The sequence below is a fragment of the Anopheles coluzzii genome, chromosome 2 (genome assembly GCF_943734685.1).
Source record: "Anopheles coluzzii chromosome 2, AcolN3, whole genome shotgun sequence".
NCBI classification, from domain to species: domain Eukaryota; kingdom Metazoa; phylum Arthropoda; class Insecta; order Diptera; family Culicidae; genus Anopheles; species Anopheles coluzzii.
The window spans coordinates 100937390-100952863 of record NC_064670.1 but is presented as its reverse complement, the minus strand read 5'-3'; the positions used below and the strand labels follow the sequence as shown (position 1 = coordinate 100952863).

At 49.7% G+C, this 15474-nt stretch overlaps 1 protein-coding gene across 1 annotated transcript; it reads left to right on the top strand.

Annotated features, from left to right (window-relative positions):
• The first annotated feature begins 240 nt into the window (after positions 1-240).
• Positions 241-15343, top strand: LOC120953901 (insulin-like growth factor-binding protein complex acid labile subunit). The gene is made up of 5 exons (XM_040374326.2): positions 241-692; positions 2510-3056; positions 10987-12004; positions 12081-12279; positions 12354-15343. The coding sequence occupies exons 2-5, from the start codon at positions 2755-2757 to the stop codon at positions 13388-13390; spliced, it is 2556 nt and encodes an 851-aa protein (XP_040230260.2). The 5' UTR covers positions 241-692; positions 2510-2754; the 3' UTR covers positions 13391-15343.
• The last annotated feature ends 131 nt before the right edge of the window (positions 15344-15474 follow it).

The window sequence follows — 15474 nt, the reverse complement described above, 5'->3', positions numbered from 1 at the left end:
GTCCTAACCTACATGGAGATTGATTTGTTTAACACCTTGACTATTCATTAAGGTATAATTAATAGCGCTTGACACATGTTACAGTGCAACAAGACTCAGCAATATCCTGACACACGCTATCTCTACTAAATGAATTTTCAGATCAATTGCTACGCCGCCTAGGAGGCAAATTCTACTTGCATCTAATTTTCAAACCCTTCCAATTACGTCCAGCACGGTTCGACACCCTTGCCAATGCCGGTTGGAAGTTGCCGGTGAGCAGAGGGCAGGCACACAGCAGCATCAATTAACTCATCGGCCAGAGCTAGCACGAGTAACAGAGACACACACTCACACACACACACACACACGAAAAGGAGAGAGGCAAAGAGCTAAAACGGCCAACAGTAGAGAGAGACGGAGAGTGAGAGCGAGTCCGCTGAGAGCAAGGATGCTCCGGTGGGCTGCTGCCCCCGTCGGGTGGAACAGGAGCCGGGTTGTGCGAGCGGGACCGCGGCGCGGGATTGCGCGGGTGATTTGTTTTTCCACCGGTTTCTTAAAAGGAAACGGTCCGTTTCGCTCGGCGCTCAATCGTATTGAGAACGTGGTAGGATGCAGACATCGGCCGTCCGTGGTCCGCAGCATCGTCATCAGTAGCAGCAGCAGCAGCAGTACGGGCACAGTCGCGTCGTTACGCACTGAGCGTTACAACGGTAACGGTTCTAGCCCGAAGAGGGCCTTCCCGTCTCGCACCTTCCGCCTTTTGGTGATAACGGACAAATTGACTTGTGCGGAGGCGCCAGTGAGTGTATCTGTGTGTGCGTGTGTGCGTGTGCCCGTGCAGTGATCGGTGATGAGAAGGCCCCCGGTGCCCGGTGTGACAAACAGTGGGGGAGGGGGGGGGGGGGGCAAAACAGGGCAAAGCAGGCCGGCGGCGTTACGCCGCTTATCGGGAGTTCGGGTCAACCGTGAGTCGTGAGAGTAGTTCCAGCGCGATTGGCCGTAACGCCCGAACCCTCCGTGAACGGACGACGTGCACAGAGACACAAGCAAAGTGCGATCTTCGATCGGAGGTGAACGGTTTGGTTTTGAAGAAAGGTTGTTTCTTTTCGCACCAGCGAAAGCGAGCGAGAGAGCGAGTTAAGTTCGCTGCGTCTGTGGTGCGGCAGTGTTGCGGATAAGGCACGTTGCGCCGAGTGATTCATCTACGATTTGCAAATCTCGATTGGCAATGCCAAGACTTCCCGAAGGAAAAGAGACATTGAAATCTTCCCGTGTGCGTGTGTGTCTAGACGACGGCGTCTTATCGGACCCGCCAGTGACACACACGCACCAACATACACACACACACACAGGGACCACAGTGCTGGAGTTGGAAGATTCTTGATCATTAGACTCTCTTTCCCTTGCTCTCTCTCTTTCTCTCCTTTGGGATGGGTATGGGTGAAAGTCCCGCTTTTTTTTTGGTATTTTCCATGATTTTCTTCCCTTCTAATTCTTTCTAACTCTTCCTCCTCCATTTTGCTTATAGGGGTGAAGAAGAGGGTGTTGTTTTGAGCTACCGTTAGGGGAGGAATAATACGAGCCGCTTTGCACTGCAGAAATTGGACTCCTTCGGCGAGTGAGGCAAAATAATCGAATCGGTAGCCGCCGGCGCTGCCTTTTTATTGTTTGTTGTCCTTCTTTCCAGCCCTCCGCCGCGGTAGTATTGGGTGATCGCGTGTGTGTGTGTGTGAGCGAGCGCTCGTGGTGGCGCTAGACGATCGTTTGGAGAGGGCTTCGCATTATTACCGCTCCGTTTTGCGGATTATCGCTGAGCCAAGCAAACCAAGCGGGCTCGTAAAAACGTAAACACCCCTGTGGCCTGTGGGCCCCGTGGGGTGGTGTACAGGCAGGCATGCATGCATGCATGCAGTTTGCATGCCTTGGGCAAGGGAGGGCCGGCCCGAAGACGAGCGAAAAAAGATTGTAATGCACGACACAGCTACACCACGATCTCGCGGCAAACGCGCGCGCACTACATGCGGAGTGTGTGATTGGCAGGGCGGTCGAGCGGTTTGCGCCAAGTCATCAAACCGAACGCGGGACGCGCAACTAATCGGCAGCAAAGCACACACAGTGCAGAGGGAGCAGTGGTGTAAGCGCGCGCGCGCGTATAATCTCGAGAGTGAACGCGCCCAAACGCGGTTGTTGTTGCGCCAGCGTACAGATCGAACGCGTCGCGAGACTCTTCCGGCAGCTTCCCGCTCTGTCGATGGCGCGGTACCCGATCGACCCGATCAGCTGCCCGATCAGCTGGTGGCTCGGCTAGTGGCTTTGTGCGGTGCCAAGTCCAGCAGAGTGTGTTGGTAGAAGCAGAACGCTCCATGTGTGTAGAGTAGGGTGAAAGTGAACGCTCCGTGAGACTTCGGTGCGATTGTTTAGAGGCCGAGCTGCCACTATCCTTTCGTTCGCCCGTGTGTGTGTGTGTGTCTGTGTGTTGGTGTGAGTGTTACAGGTGTTTGATTAATTGTGTTGCTTTCTTTCCTAGCCCTCTCTCACTTTCTAGATTCTAAAGTGCAAAAGTGTCCAAATTTCTCTGTGCGCGCGAGTGTGCGTTTCTGTGTGCCAAGCGTGTCCAGTGCGCGTGTCACAAACTAACGATAGTGATAGTGTGGCGTCCAACTCTATACTCTCATCAGTGTTGATTGCTTTTTGTGTTTGAAACAATCCCAACAACAAAAAAGTGTCACAACTCTCCAATCCGAACATCGAGAAAACTCAGCAGCAGCAGCGATGGCGACGCTGCTGTACACGATCATCGGCATGACGGCTTCGGCCTCGCTGAACTGTGCGGTGCGGCGCGAAATATCGCCCTGCACCTGCTCGCCCGGGCTGTTCGCGAACAACATCGACGTGAAGTGCGAGCAGATGGAGTCGTTCGGGCAGGTAGTGAACGCGCTGCAGGACCGCTTCACCGAGGATCACAACATCTGGCTGACGATTTCGCACTCGCAGCTGCTCGATCTGGCCGCGCTTTCGTTCTGGGAGATGAACATGAACATCAAATCGCTGCGGATAAACTTTGATAATCTGAGGTAAGCATGGGGGGGGGGGGGGGTGTGGAGGTAGGGGGAAATTCCCTGGTAAACTAACTTGCTGAAAGTCCGCTTACAGGCGTGGGGCGTTGTTGTTGATTGATTGGCAAATTCTCCCCCGTTGCGCGATTGGAGCGCGATTGACGTTGGCGCGCATGACGCGCATCAAACGATTGCCCCGATCCGATCCGATCAATTGATAACGGTGGCGATCTCGGGATCACGCTCAGGAAGGATCATTGAATCGCGCCCGCACACACACACGCTCTTCCTATGTGTGGTGAGTGATCGTTTTGGTGGTGCGCTTATCAGGGTCCCCGAGAGTCCCCGATAACACGGCGTAGGAACCCACGCGGCAATCACCAACACGCTAAAGGAGCGGAGGCTGTGTTAAAGTGCGATCTTTGCCGTACGTAATCCGCTCGTTACCCTGGCGTAGCCGTGGCGTTGTAAACAAATAACAACACTCTCGCAACACCGCGACGTCGTCGTCGGTCGTCGGTGGCGCAGTTTGCTAAGCGGTGTGTGAGTACCCTCCAAACGCTCACCTATCGAAGCAGCGCTGCGTTGGTGGTTGACGCGTGTTGTGACGGATGGCGCACTTCATCAAAGACACACACACACACACACACATCGTCGTTCAGCCTCGGAGGAATCAGGTTTCGCGGTGCTGTAATACACACGCAACCGGGGCCCGAAAGCCTTGCGACGTTACAGCGCGATGTGGCTGTGAACGACGGCAAACGGTTACGTTTGGCATTAAATTAGAGAAGGAAAGCTGCAGCAAATGTTTCACAGCGGCAACGCAATTTGTAAATAAAACGTCCGTCGGTGGAATTAATTAGACATCAATTCGCACCCTTATCAGTGTGCCAAGCTGTGGGTAAAAACTGTAAACTGGCAAACACAAGCATGACACATGCAGCACAACAAGTCACGGGCAGATGCAGTCACAACCCTGGGCGACTTGCCCTGCTACCCTGCTCCTGGCATTTTTGGCTTTTTGACTGCGTCGTATTTATTCAGCTGCACCCGTGTCAACCCTCATCCTTTGCTCGTGTTTCATCTCCTTTGCTTTTAGGGAAGGGATTTAGTGTGTGTGTGTGTGTGTCTCACGCACTTGCCTTTCGCCGTTCGTATATTACCTGCCACAACCCGGCACACAGCACAGCACCCACCCGATGGATGGATGGGAAATTTGAGCAGGCCGGTTGGGTTTTCCCTCCCCCGGCTGACGGGCCACAAAGTAAACACGGCAGCCCACTGCAGTCCTGTGGGTTTCGATCGTTGAGAAGATGCGGTTGAAAATAATACTTTCCCACCCACCATCTTCCAGGAACGCAGCATCCCATCCGCACGTCGCACTGTCAATGAAATACGCCAACCAGCTACGCGCGAGCGCTGGTTTTGTGCTTCTTCTTCGTGCGGGGAAAACCCCCGGTTTGGTTGTTGTTTTTTGGTCTTCTGTTTTTGTTGCTGCTGTGACGTTGTGACAGTTAACGGTTATAGCGGGAATTTGATTTTCGCTTTAGCTCGGGTGTGCTGCTGGTCGCGTTGTATGAGATCAAATTTGGTTTCAAGTTTGACAAGCAGCGGTTGGCATGTACCATCTGGAGGTGCTGCGTGTGTGTACGGCCCACCAGGCGTCCGCTTTGGGCTTGGTGGTGTTTGTTTGCGTATGGTTCCCCTCAAGGGAGCAGGGACAAAAAACTCGACTGGCGAGAAATTCTTGGAAATTTCCTTACACTGAAACAATTTTTTAACGATTTCTATGCAGAATCTTCTTCTTCTTCTTCTTTGGCACAGCAACCGTTGTCGGTCAAGGCCTGCCTGCCTGTACGCACTAGTGGAAGTGAGCATGGCTTTCAGTGACTTATTGTTACCATAGCAGGATAGTCAGTCCTACGTACGGGGACACGGTCTATTCGAGGCTTGAACCCATGACGGGCATGTTGTTAAGTCGTACTAGTTGACGACTGTACCACGAGACCGGCCAATGCAGAATACACTTCAAATATTTCACTCCTAGCAATGCTCCCTTCAGTTGTTTTTTTAATTCCAAAGAAGCATTTGTTTTAAAATTGTCTAAAAAAAATCCAAAATTCTTGGGTTTTCCTTACATTTCATATTTTATATATTCGCTTCAACTACGCATATCAAAACCTGGCGATTGCATTGAAGAATGAACACAAAACTTCATTCTATGCTGTAAACTTTGTTTGAATCTTGAGTAAATTAAGCCTACCAAATGCTCTAAATGTTTCAACGCCGTCCCTCGTGAATAGAAACTATAAACCTTTGCAGACCTTGTTAGTCAGTTCCGATTTAAATTGGGATATTAGGATACTGCTCCAAAATTATTAGAGTAGTATCCGAGAGCGTACGATCATTACAGATACATACACCTTGCCATGCCACCGTTGCCATCCAGATTTTAGGATCGGTTTTACAGGGTTTCCCACGATTTATTGGTTGGTTCTCATCAATTTTTGGTGGGTTCCCATATTTTTTTGGTGCGTTCCCACGATTTTTTGGTCGTTTCCCAGAATTTTTTGGTCCAATTGTATTGATATCCAATCGGAAAATACCAATAAATTATGGGAACGAACCAAAAATCTATGGGATACGACCAAAAAATCGTGGGAACACACCAAAAAATCATGGGAACTGACCAATAAATCGTGGGAAACCCTGTAACCACGATTCCGTCTGATAACAGAAATAAGGTTTTTTTTTTCATTATACAAAACTATCAAATGCCATTTCTGAGTGATTGTCTACTGCTCCGACGAGGTGAAGAACAACTGATGTTTCCTTTGGATCACATTTTTCTCTTATTCGAATTATTTTGCACTACCTACTCGATTGCTACAGTCTCTGGAACCAGACCTCAGACCTTCTATCTTTAACAACACTTCAATGTATTTAAAAATTACAAACAAGAGGAGGTCAGTGTGTATATGATGATGTTGGTTTGGCTTAGAGAGGCTTAATCGCGCTTTAGCTACTTTTCGAGACCAAAAGATCAACCGAAAGAGCGCAAAATCTCCAAACTCTATTCTGTTTCTGAGAAAATTCGTGATTTGATTGCACACAAGTGTAATGCCCACATGTAAAACGACATTCAAGACATGACCCAATGCAACCCAAAACTACCCCAAGCTAGCAGAATGCCGTCCGTACTGAAACCACTGCGTAGAACGGTACCGGGCGGACACGTTACGAAGCAAAAAGCTGATGTCCAACCAAACGCGGGGTTTGCTGTTTGGTCCGCATCGTCACATCGTCACATCGTGGCACTAACCAGTTGACACCGACCGGGACACGGGGTTTAATTGAATTACCATTGATTGATTTCAATTATCGGTCGACTCCAATCAAATCATATCAAACGGCGCACCACGGCGCCATGCCAACTCTCGGTCGCTCGGTCATGTTGGCGAACCCGTGGAACCCTGGCCCTCCGACAAAATGAACCTCTCCCTTGGACTCTTCCCCCCGCTCCAGACCGGGAGACTTGGAGAAGAAAACAATCACGCATCATTCAGCATCCCGCGTGGAGGAGAAATCTTGCCAAGATCGTCGAGCACCACACACACACGGTAACATGATGGTGGTGGCGCTAGCCAGTCGCTTAAACAGCGGTCCGGGGTTCGATTTTCTCCAACTTGACCCCACGGTGTTGACCCCGGCGAGAAAGCGTGTACACAGCGGGTCCGCAGGGCTATCTGTGCCAGCCAATTCCCAGGAAACGGAACGACAAAGAGTCCGTTTTATCCATCATGTGGTTAGCGAAGCATTCGCCTGTGGGCAACGATCGCGCGCGACGGTTTGTTCTGATGCAAATGCAATGTGCTCTCGCCCAACGGCGAAGGGTTTGGCCGATAGTGATCAGGGCGAGAAGAAATGGTCGCAACGGAAGTGTTCTTGGAGTTCTTGTATTTGCCCTGATGCGTCAAATGAGGTGCAACGGCAGCGGCTGGAACTGTGGTAGCAGTTTCGTACGTAGACCGGAAGAATTTTGAAGATCTCTTCAAGATATTGTACCATGCTGCATGGCTGCAGATACATTCTAAACACAGTGAATTGATGATAATCCACACGACTCGTTTTCTTTTATGGTCTTACCAGACTTTGTTAGAAAAAAAAAGATATTTCCATCCAGTCATGCCATAATTCGGTGTGCGCCTATCCATTCAGATCTCCTTGTCTGACTGGAGCACGCTTTGTCAGTAAAGGCATTAGGTCTTAGTCTATGGTTTTAGCGAGATTGTATCTCGTTGAACATAACAAGGCAATACCTGGACAGTGGAATTAAACGATAGAAAGCAACTAATTCATCATTTACGTCAGTAGAAAACGACTGAAATGAAATAGACGCCTTGGAGCGATAGTGATCTAAACGCCACCCGCCACAAATTCGTTCGCCACTGACCGAGCTGAACCACTCTAATGTACAACGAAAGCCCAATTTTAACTTCCACTTCGAAGCAAAAAGGACTACGGACAGGACTGTGGATCGATCAAATCGGCTCAAATCGATAGCCTTCGAGAGAGAGAGAGAAAAAACACAGTGCTGAGTAATGCTGACGCAAAACAACGAACCTTCATGCGCTTCCATCCGCGTGCTTGAAAGTCCACCGCACCATCGATCGGGTCTCGGGCCGCGAACCCCGAAAGGGATATTCGCTTATGATACGCGTCATTCTAATTTGAAACAAACCCAACCCAACCCAGGTTGGTTGGTAAACGTTGGAAGAGGCGCATAAAAAAAATGGAAAAGCAAACGGTGTGTGTGTGACTTATCACGCTTCTTGACGCTACGATCAGCTGCGACCGCGGTTAATGGGTGTCACCCCTCCCCACGTGTGAGGTTCCGTTTTACCGTTGTGGCACGTTCGCTTTACCAACAGATTTACCAAGTCGAAAAAGGGCAAGAAGAGAAGGTGAGTTTTTATGTGTGGGTGCTTGTGGGAGAGCGACTATGTTCGCGTAGGAAACGTGTTGAATCTTGCCGAGCGATCTAAGACCGAAACGGAACGGCACGGAAGAGGAACGACCACTCTTCTCTCTACACGCTATGGCGCAGTAGCATAGGATTAGGGTGTGTTTTGTGTGTGCGTTAAAGTTAAACAGTTACGAAAAAAGGGACATGTTTAACCAGTGGGAATGAGGAACAGGAATCTTGCACGTAGAAAAGGCGTCAACTGAAGGTTATATGAACATTTGCTGATAATTTTGATCTTAGTACAATAATCCTATTTAATGCAATTATTTTTATTGGTGCAGGCGCATTTGAAAGGTTCTTTGGTTGTCCTAGGAATGACTGAAATTACTTTAAGGTCCTTCCAGCTATCTCAGGATCATCCAGACTTGATATCGTTAATGTTCCCTATGTCTTCAGGATCTTCGGATAGGTCGCAAAGACCAAAGGTCGCAAAGACCAAAGGTCGCCCTTAGTTACACGCATGGCTATTTTGAACGCTAAAAAGATCTTCTAGGACCGTGTCCCGAATGTCTCGGAGATTAGTCAGGATTAGTGATGAGAAAAATGAAGATTTCGTCGTAATCGATTCCTACGATAGCTACGAAGTCTTCTGGAATCGATTCCAGTTAGTAGGTCCGGAATCAGTTTCAGGAATCGATTCCGAAATCGGCTCCGGAATTGGTTCTGAAATCGGTTCCGGAATCGGCTCCGGAATTGGTTCCGGAAACGGCTCCGGAATCGGCTCCTGAATTGGTTCCAGAATCGGCTTCGGAATTGGTTCCGGAATCGGCTCCAGAATTGGAATTGGCTCCGGAATCGGATTAGGCTTCGAAATCATAATCAGCTCCGGAATCAAAATCGGTTCCGGAATTGGTTCCGGTATCAAAATCGGGTACGACATCGAAATTGACTCCGAAATCAGAATTGGCTTCGAAACGGAGTCGGTTTCGGCATCTTCATAGGAATAGGAGTCCAATGATGCTACGTGTTGATAGCGGCAAAGAATCAAAATTTACTTGTAAATGATCTATTCACATGGTGATTCCCGGACTTATTTCGCTTCCCAAATTTCCTATTTCAATTCAAAAACTAATTCTCATTCCGGAGCTAACTCCATTTCTAGAGTCAATCCTGATTCCGTTACGCGAGCAAATTCCGATTCCCTGGTCGATACCAATTTCTAGGACGATTTCGATTCCAGAGGCGATTCTGATTCCGGAGCCAATTCTGGAGCCGGTCCCGGAATCGATTCCGGAATCGACTCCGAATTCAACTCCGGAATCGGCTCCGGAACCAACTCCAACGGAACCAAGAGCTCAGTGGGATTGGGAGTTGGCTCTATCTCTTCAAGGAGTATTATAACGATCCTGAACGATACAGATCGTTAAAAATACCGGCAACAGGCAACAGTTTTATTGTTAGTGTACATTACCCAGTTATCATAAACTGAGAACCAAAGCAAAAGAAAGATCCCGTTCTTGAAAATGTTGCTGACAACCGATAACCAATGTCGTGTCAAACATTGATTAAAATATGGCCAATGTTATGAATATCGTCTGTCTGGCTCCATTGCTCGTCTGCTTCATCGTCTGACGACCACCACAAAACAGTCTGATCACAAGAACACCCCACACAATAAGAGACTTTTCACTTTTTCGCTAATTGATTCAGCAAAATATGGCGTAGCAATCCCACCCGGGAGCGAAGTCACCGTGCGGGTAAATGGAGCATCACGAGCTTTGAGGGCTTGAGGGGATTGCAAACCACACATCCTCCCTCTCTCGTGCCTCAGTAGACGCCAGGTTACACGCGTCTCGATGGCGTCAAGAAGTTTTACGATCCATAACCGGCGACGACCAAAAGCTTCCTGATGGGACGCAGGCAGGCCGGGTTGGAGGTGGCTGCCTCAGAGACAGGGAACGCTTCTTCCTCGATAACGCGTGTGTGTGTGTATGCCAATCGTATCGGAGGGAGAGGTTGAAACCGAGGACTGAACGGAAGGGACGGCGTTATCAATCAGCAGTAACAAATCGGAACGTGTTCTGCTGCAGAATGCGTCTCGGGATGGCGTGCTTGGGGGAAGGGGGGTTATGGGGAGCCCATAACAATAATGTTTAATAATTTCAGCACTGATTTACGATCGTGTTAATTGGTTCAGGGCACCTCACGCGCCTGATCGGAGCTGCGCATGATGATGATGATGATGCGCACCAGAACTGCGCGAGCAACATATTGCCCCTGAACGCCTGAGCGTGTTTGGTTGGTTGGTTGCAAACTGTTGCACAGTATGTCGCACAGTTTTGTCAACTGGCCCGTCGTCCGTCGAATGTCACTTGGAGTGTATTAATTAATTAAATCAGAACTTATGAAGCCATTTAACGCCTACGGCCTAACACGCGGACACACCGCTACTACACGGATGACGCTCGGTATGCGGCGGCTGCTACACTGCCTCAATGTTGATGGGTTAACAACAATAACAAGAGAAGAAGAAGAAAAAAAAGGAACAAAACCGGGCAGCAATCAAGCGATGGCTTGATTTATACTGACCCATGCTCACACCGTCCATTCATGAGCGTTTGTTCACATTGCAGGCAGGCGCACTGGTGAATAAAAACAAACACAAATGGGCTCACCCGCGGGCGTGATCGGGATGCACACTGGTAACTTCTCGTACTGTCATCGCGCCATGCCTGTTTACTATTTTGGTGCAAACGAAAGGTCAACAAGATGCTTTGATTGCTGCTGACGCCCATCGGCCGCTTACAACAAGGGGCCGCGGGGCCTGGCGGCACTCAAACGCACTGCTACAAAGTGTTGTACTAAAACCAAGTACTAAAAACTCTATCATACTCTGCGGATGCATTGCTTCTAACCTAAAGATCTGTCTTTAAATTTTAAAATAACAAAAACCAATCTCGCATTCTCTCGCCCTCCCTTCAGTCATCTTCCGGTGTCTTCGTTCCGCAACCTACCCCGGCTCGATCTGTTCAGCGCGGCGGACAACCTGCTCGAGGAGATACCGCCGGACATGTTCGAGCAGATGCCAAACCTCGGCACACTGGATATGGCCCGCAGCCGCATCCGCTACATCTCCGGCGACACGTTCCGGCATCTGCAGAACCTGCGCCATCTGATCATGGGCAACAATCAGCTGCAGCGCATCGATACGGACGCACTGCCGAAAACGATTCACTCGCTGCAGCTCAGCGTGAACCAGCTGCGCTCACTCAACGGCAGCATCCGCCATCTGGACGAGCTGAAGCTGCTGTTCATCAACGAGAACAATCTGACCACGCTGGACGGTGAGCTGCCGCTCGGATCGCCGAATCTGATGATGATCACCGCGCAGAACAATAAGCTCGAGCAGCTGCCGGGCGAGTTGCGCTTTCTGAAGAATCTCGACAACCTGTGCGTCCCGGGCAATCGGCTCCGGTCGCTCGATGGACTGCTGGCCCGCGCCACCCATCTGACGAAACTGCTCGCCCAGGACAACCAGATCAGTGAGCTGCGGCGGGACGAGTTTCTCGAAGCGGAACGGCTGGAGGAGTTGAATCTGGCGGGCAATTGGCTGGTCAACCTGAACGGCTCGCTGCTCAACTGCAAGGGACTGATCAATGCGAACTTTAGCGAGAATCGGCTGCAGGAGTTTTCGCTCCAGGAGGTGGCCGGTTTGCGCAAGCTGCGGCTGCTGGACCTGTCCCACAACCGGATCGAGGTGCTGAGCGGCCGGATGGAGAACATGATCGATTCGGGGCTGATCATTTCCGAGCTGCGGCTGAACAACAACCGGCTCAGGTCGCTGGACGGCGCACTGATGGGGCTGAACAATCTGCGCATTCTGAACGTTGCCCACAACGACCTGCAGACGATCACGCCGAACGACCTGATCGGGATGGAGGAGCTGGAGCGGCTGGATCTGTCATTCAACCAGCTCAAGACACTGGAGGAACTGTCCAAGGTAAGAGAGCTATTCTTCCCCGAGATCTTCCCCAAGAACATTGATTTACGACATCTTCCTCCTTTTTTTGTGGTAGACGTTCCTGCCCTCGCTGGAGTCACTGAATGCGTCCTACAACCAGCTGACGACGATGCACAAGGACTTCCACGGTTTGCCGATCCTGTGCGTGGCCGACCTTTCGAAGAACATGATCCGGGAGTTGTCGGTGGATCTTGTCTCCAACACGCGCTGCAGCAATCATGGAGTGCCCAATCGATTGGAGATCTTCCTCGATGGTACGTGTTAACTCTTTTGGATATTGTTTAGGACCTTCCTTATCTTCCTCTATCTTCATCTCTGTTTTCTCCAGAAAATCCCGTCCTCTGCAACGAATCGCTCCCGGAGCTGATCAACCAGATGGAGTTCTACCACACCCGCCTGAACGGGGTGGCCCACTGTATCGTCCCGCAGCAGATGCCGGTCGAGACGCCGATCTTTATCCAGCCGCCGATCGCGATGCTCCAACCACTCCTCAAACCGCAGGCTCCGCTCGTACCCTCAAACGTCATGATTCAGCCACCATCGATTGTGCAGATTCTCGTCCCGTCCACGCTTGTCATGCCGGCGGCAGCCGCAGTTGCACCACCGCCACCACCACCAGCAGCCGCGGTACCGGTAGTACCTTCCGCTTCTGTCCCGCTTGCAGCGCCGATTCTTCCTCCAGGCGTTCCTCTAGCCCTCGCTACCGTCGCTCCCATACCGATCCTGTACGAAGCTTCGACCAGTGCACCACCACCACCACCGCCAGTGTCCGTTGTGGCGGCTCATCCACCGATCGGTTCCGCTGGTGTAGTTAGCGTGGCAGCGTCCCCTTCCACCAACGGCCCGTTATCATCGCTCCCAAACACCATCCAGAAGACGCACGCTACCGACGACGAGCTGCTACCCCCGAACGAGGACGAACTAGACGACGAACCGGGCGTGAGTGTGCTCACCATCCCGCAGCAGCAACCGTACGATGAGCTCAAGTACGAAACTGGCCCGGAACAGCACGATCGGTCCGGCGGAGCGACACAAAATCGCGACGAAAACAACGATGTTGGACGTTCGGCAGCGGGCGGGTCCGAGGATGGCAGCGCGTCGGACGGTGGGCACGACGGACCGCCCACTGTCCCGACTACCACCACCACCACCATGCAGACCATCCTGGAGTTTAAGAACCTGATCCACGACGACGGCAGCTACGGCGGGGCGGGATTGGCTTCCTCGTCCGCCATCTTGGTGCTGCCGCCGGAGGTGCTGCCGCTGCCGCTGGACAAAGCGCAAGGGCTGGCGACGGAACCGGAGGAGGAGCCGCCGGAAACGCAGCAAGACCAGCACGTGGAGCTGGAAAGTGATCTGCAGTGAGGTGGATGGGAGGCACTGGTGCGGTAAGGCAGAAAGCACACGCAAATAGAGCACGTGTTGCGAGCGTGTGCTTTACTGTGAGAAAGATGGCGCGCTGCGCGTCCAAAATGGCGACGATCATTCGATCAGTGGCGGCGCAAGAGCGAGATAGAGAGAGAGAGAGAGAGAGAGATAGAAAGAGAGCATGTGGTAGTTTTGGAGTGTGTGTTTGAGTGTGTGTGTGTGCGAGTGTTTTAGGGCTATTTAGGGCCAGGGCTGTTTAGCTTAGGATGATAATGACTGAACGATTACTGGAGGTAGAGAGAGAGAGAGAGAGAGAGAGAGAGAGAGAGAGAGAGAGAGAGAAACAGTGAAACAGAGTTATACTAGAGATCGAACTCGATCTTGAGATGGACACGAACACTTGACAGTAACGACATGACGATAGAGAGAGAAAGAGGGAGAGAGAGAGAGAGAGAGAGAGAGAGAGAGATTTTGCAAAGAGTTCGTTTTTTTTTTAATCTCTCCTATTTCTTGTTTGTTGCGCATTGTAGATGATGAAGGCAATTTTAAATTATTCAAATGCCGTTCTTCACGACCCAAAGGAATTCTTGTGTAGTAAAATGTGTGAGTGTGTGCATGCGTGAGTGTGATGGTGAATGTGTGTGAGTGAATGTGTGGTTGGTACGCAATTAGTCAGTATCGTGTGTTGGAGAGTAACGAACTATCATGTAGCAGCTTAAGTAATACGACACTTGAATTTGTCCTCTACGTGTGTGTGAGTGTGGGTGTGTGTAAGCGTATTATCTCTTTCAAAACAAAACTAGCGAAGAAGCAGCTGCGACCGATTCGGTGACATTTGACCTGTGCGTGGTATCGCATTCTGTTTCGAACAAGCGAATATGTTGTTAACGTGCCATCTGATTGTATACAGATTTAAGCCAAACTGTCCTAATGAGTAGGTTACTTCAATTATATTCCTCTTTTCACGCTTATTTTCAGTTTTCCATCCCATTCAGTTGGCATGACTTAAAAATTGAGCTTGCTTCGTTTAGAGGACAGACAGTGGAGTAGGGAAATACAATCTTTTTTTTCTTCTCTTTTTAGCTTGTTCTAAAACTGTTTTAGCTACTTCCCATGGCAAATAGTAGTGAAGGATAAAGCCAGTCAAAAAAGAAAAGAAAAGAAAAGGAAAACAAAAATATTATATATACTAAATGCATATTCTGCTGGAAACGCAAGAGATAACAACGCAACAATAATGAGCAGAGAACGCACAAGCTCTCCTTTAGCAGACAAAAAAAAAACACAGTAGAGATGAACAATTTACTACAGCCCCAGTTTTGAGCAAGTTGACACTAATAATCTTCTTCTTTTTTTTGTAATGTTAATGATATTTCTACTAGCGACTAGTGAGAGGATATTAATGACTTTAATATAATAATAATAATGATTACTACTATTATTATCGATAGCACACGCAGACACACGCATACGTAGTACTGTAAAAGGGAAAAGTTAGGAGAGGAGTCGTCTGCAAAGCAAAAAAAAAGGGAAGGCAAACCCAACACACACGAGCATAACAACAAATTTGAGGAAGAGGAGGTCACCCAGTAGGCGGGCAGGTGAAGCATGCATTAGGCAAGAGTGCTGGGCTGCTATTATCAGAGAGTTGTAATTATTTTGTACGATGATTTAGGTGCATTTTGGAGCAATCACACACACACACACACGCTCCCTCCGAAACGCAAAAAAACGAAACGGAGCTCCTCTTCCAGCAGACGACCTAGTATTGACAGAACGTAAATGTGCATTTCAAAGCGACGGCTAATAACGGCCAAAATACCGTGTGTGTGTGTGTGTGTGTGTGTGTGTGGTAGCGCACAAACGTGCGTGCAACGTGGTTTCGCGATGTATTGCTTCTACAGTTAAAAGTGAATTGAATTGCAAATAAAAGTTAAGGAAATCAAACCACCGTTTGTTGTTTTTGCTGCTGCCGTTGCTGCTGCTGTTTGAACTTTGAATCAGTCGAACCGGTTGTTGTCTACCGGTTTTGCACAATTCGGTTGTATGCAAGCTGGCGCGTCACGTAACGTTTTGGTTTG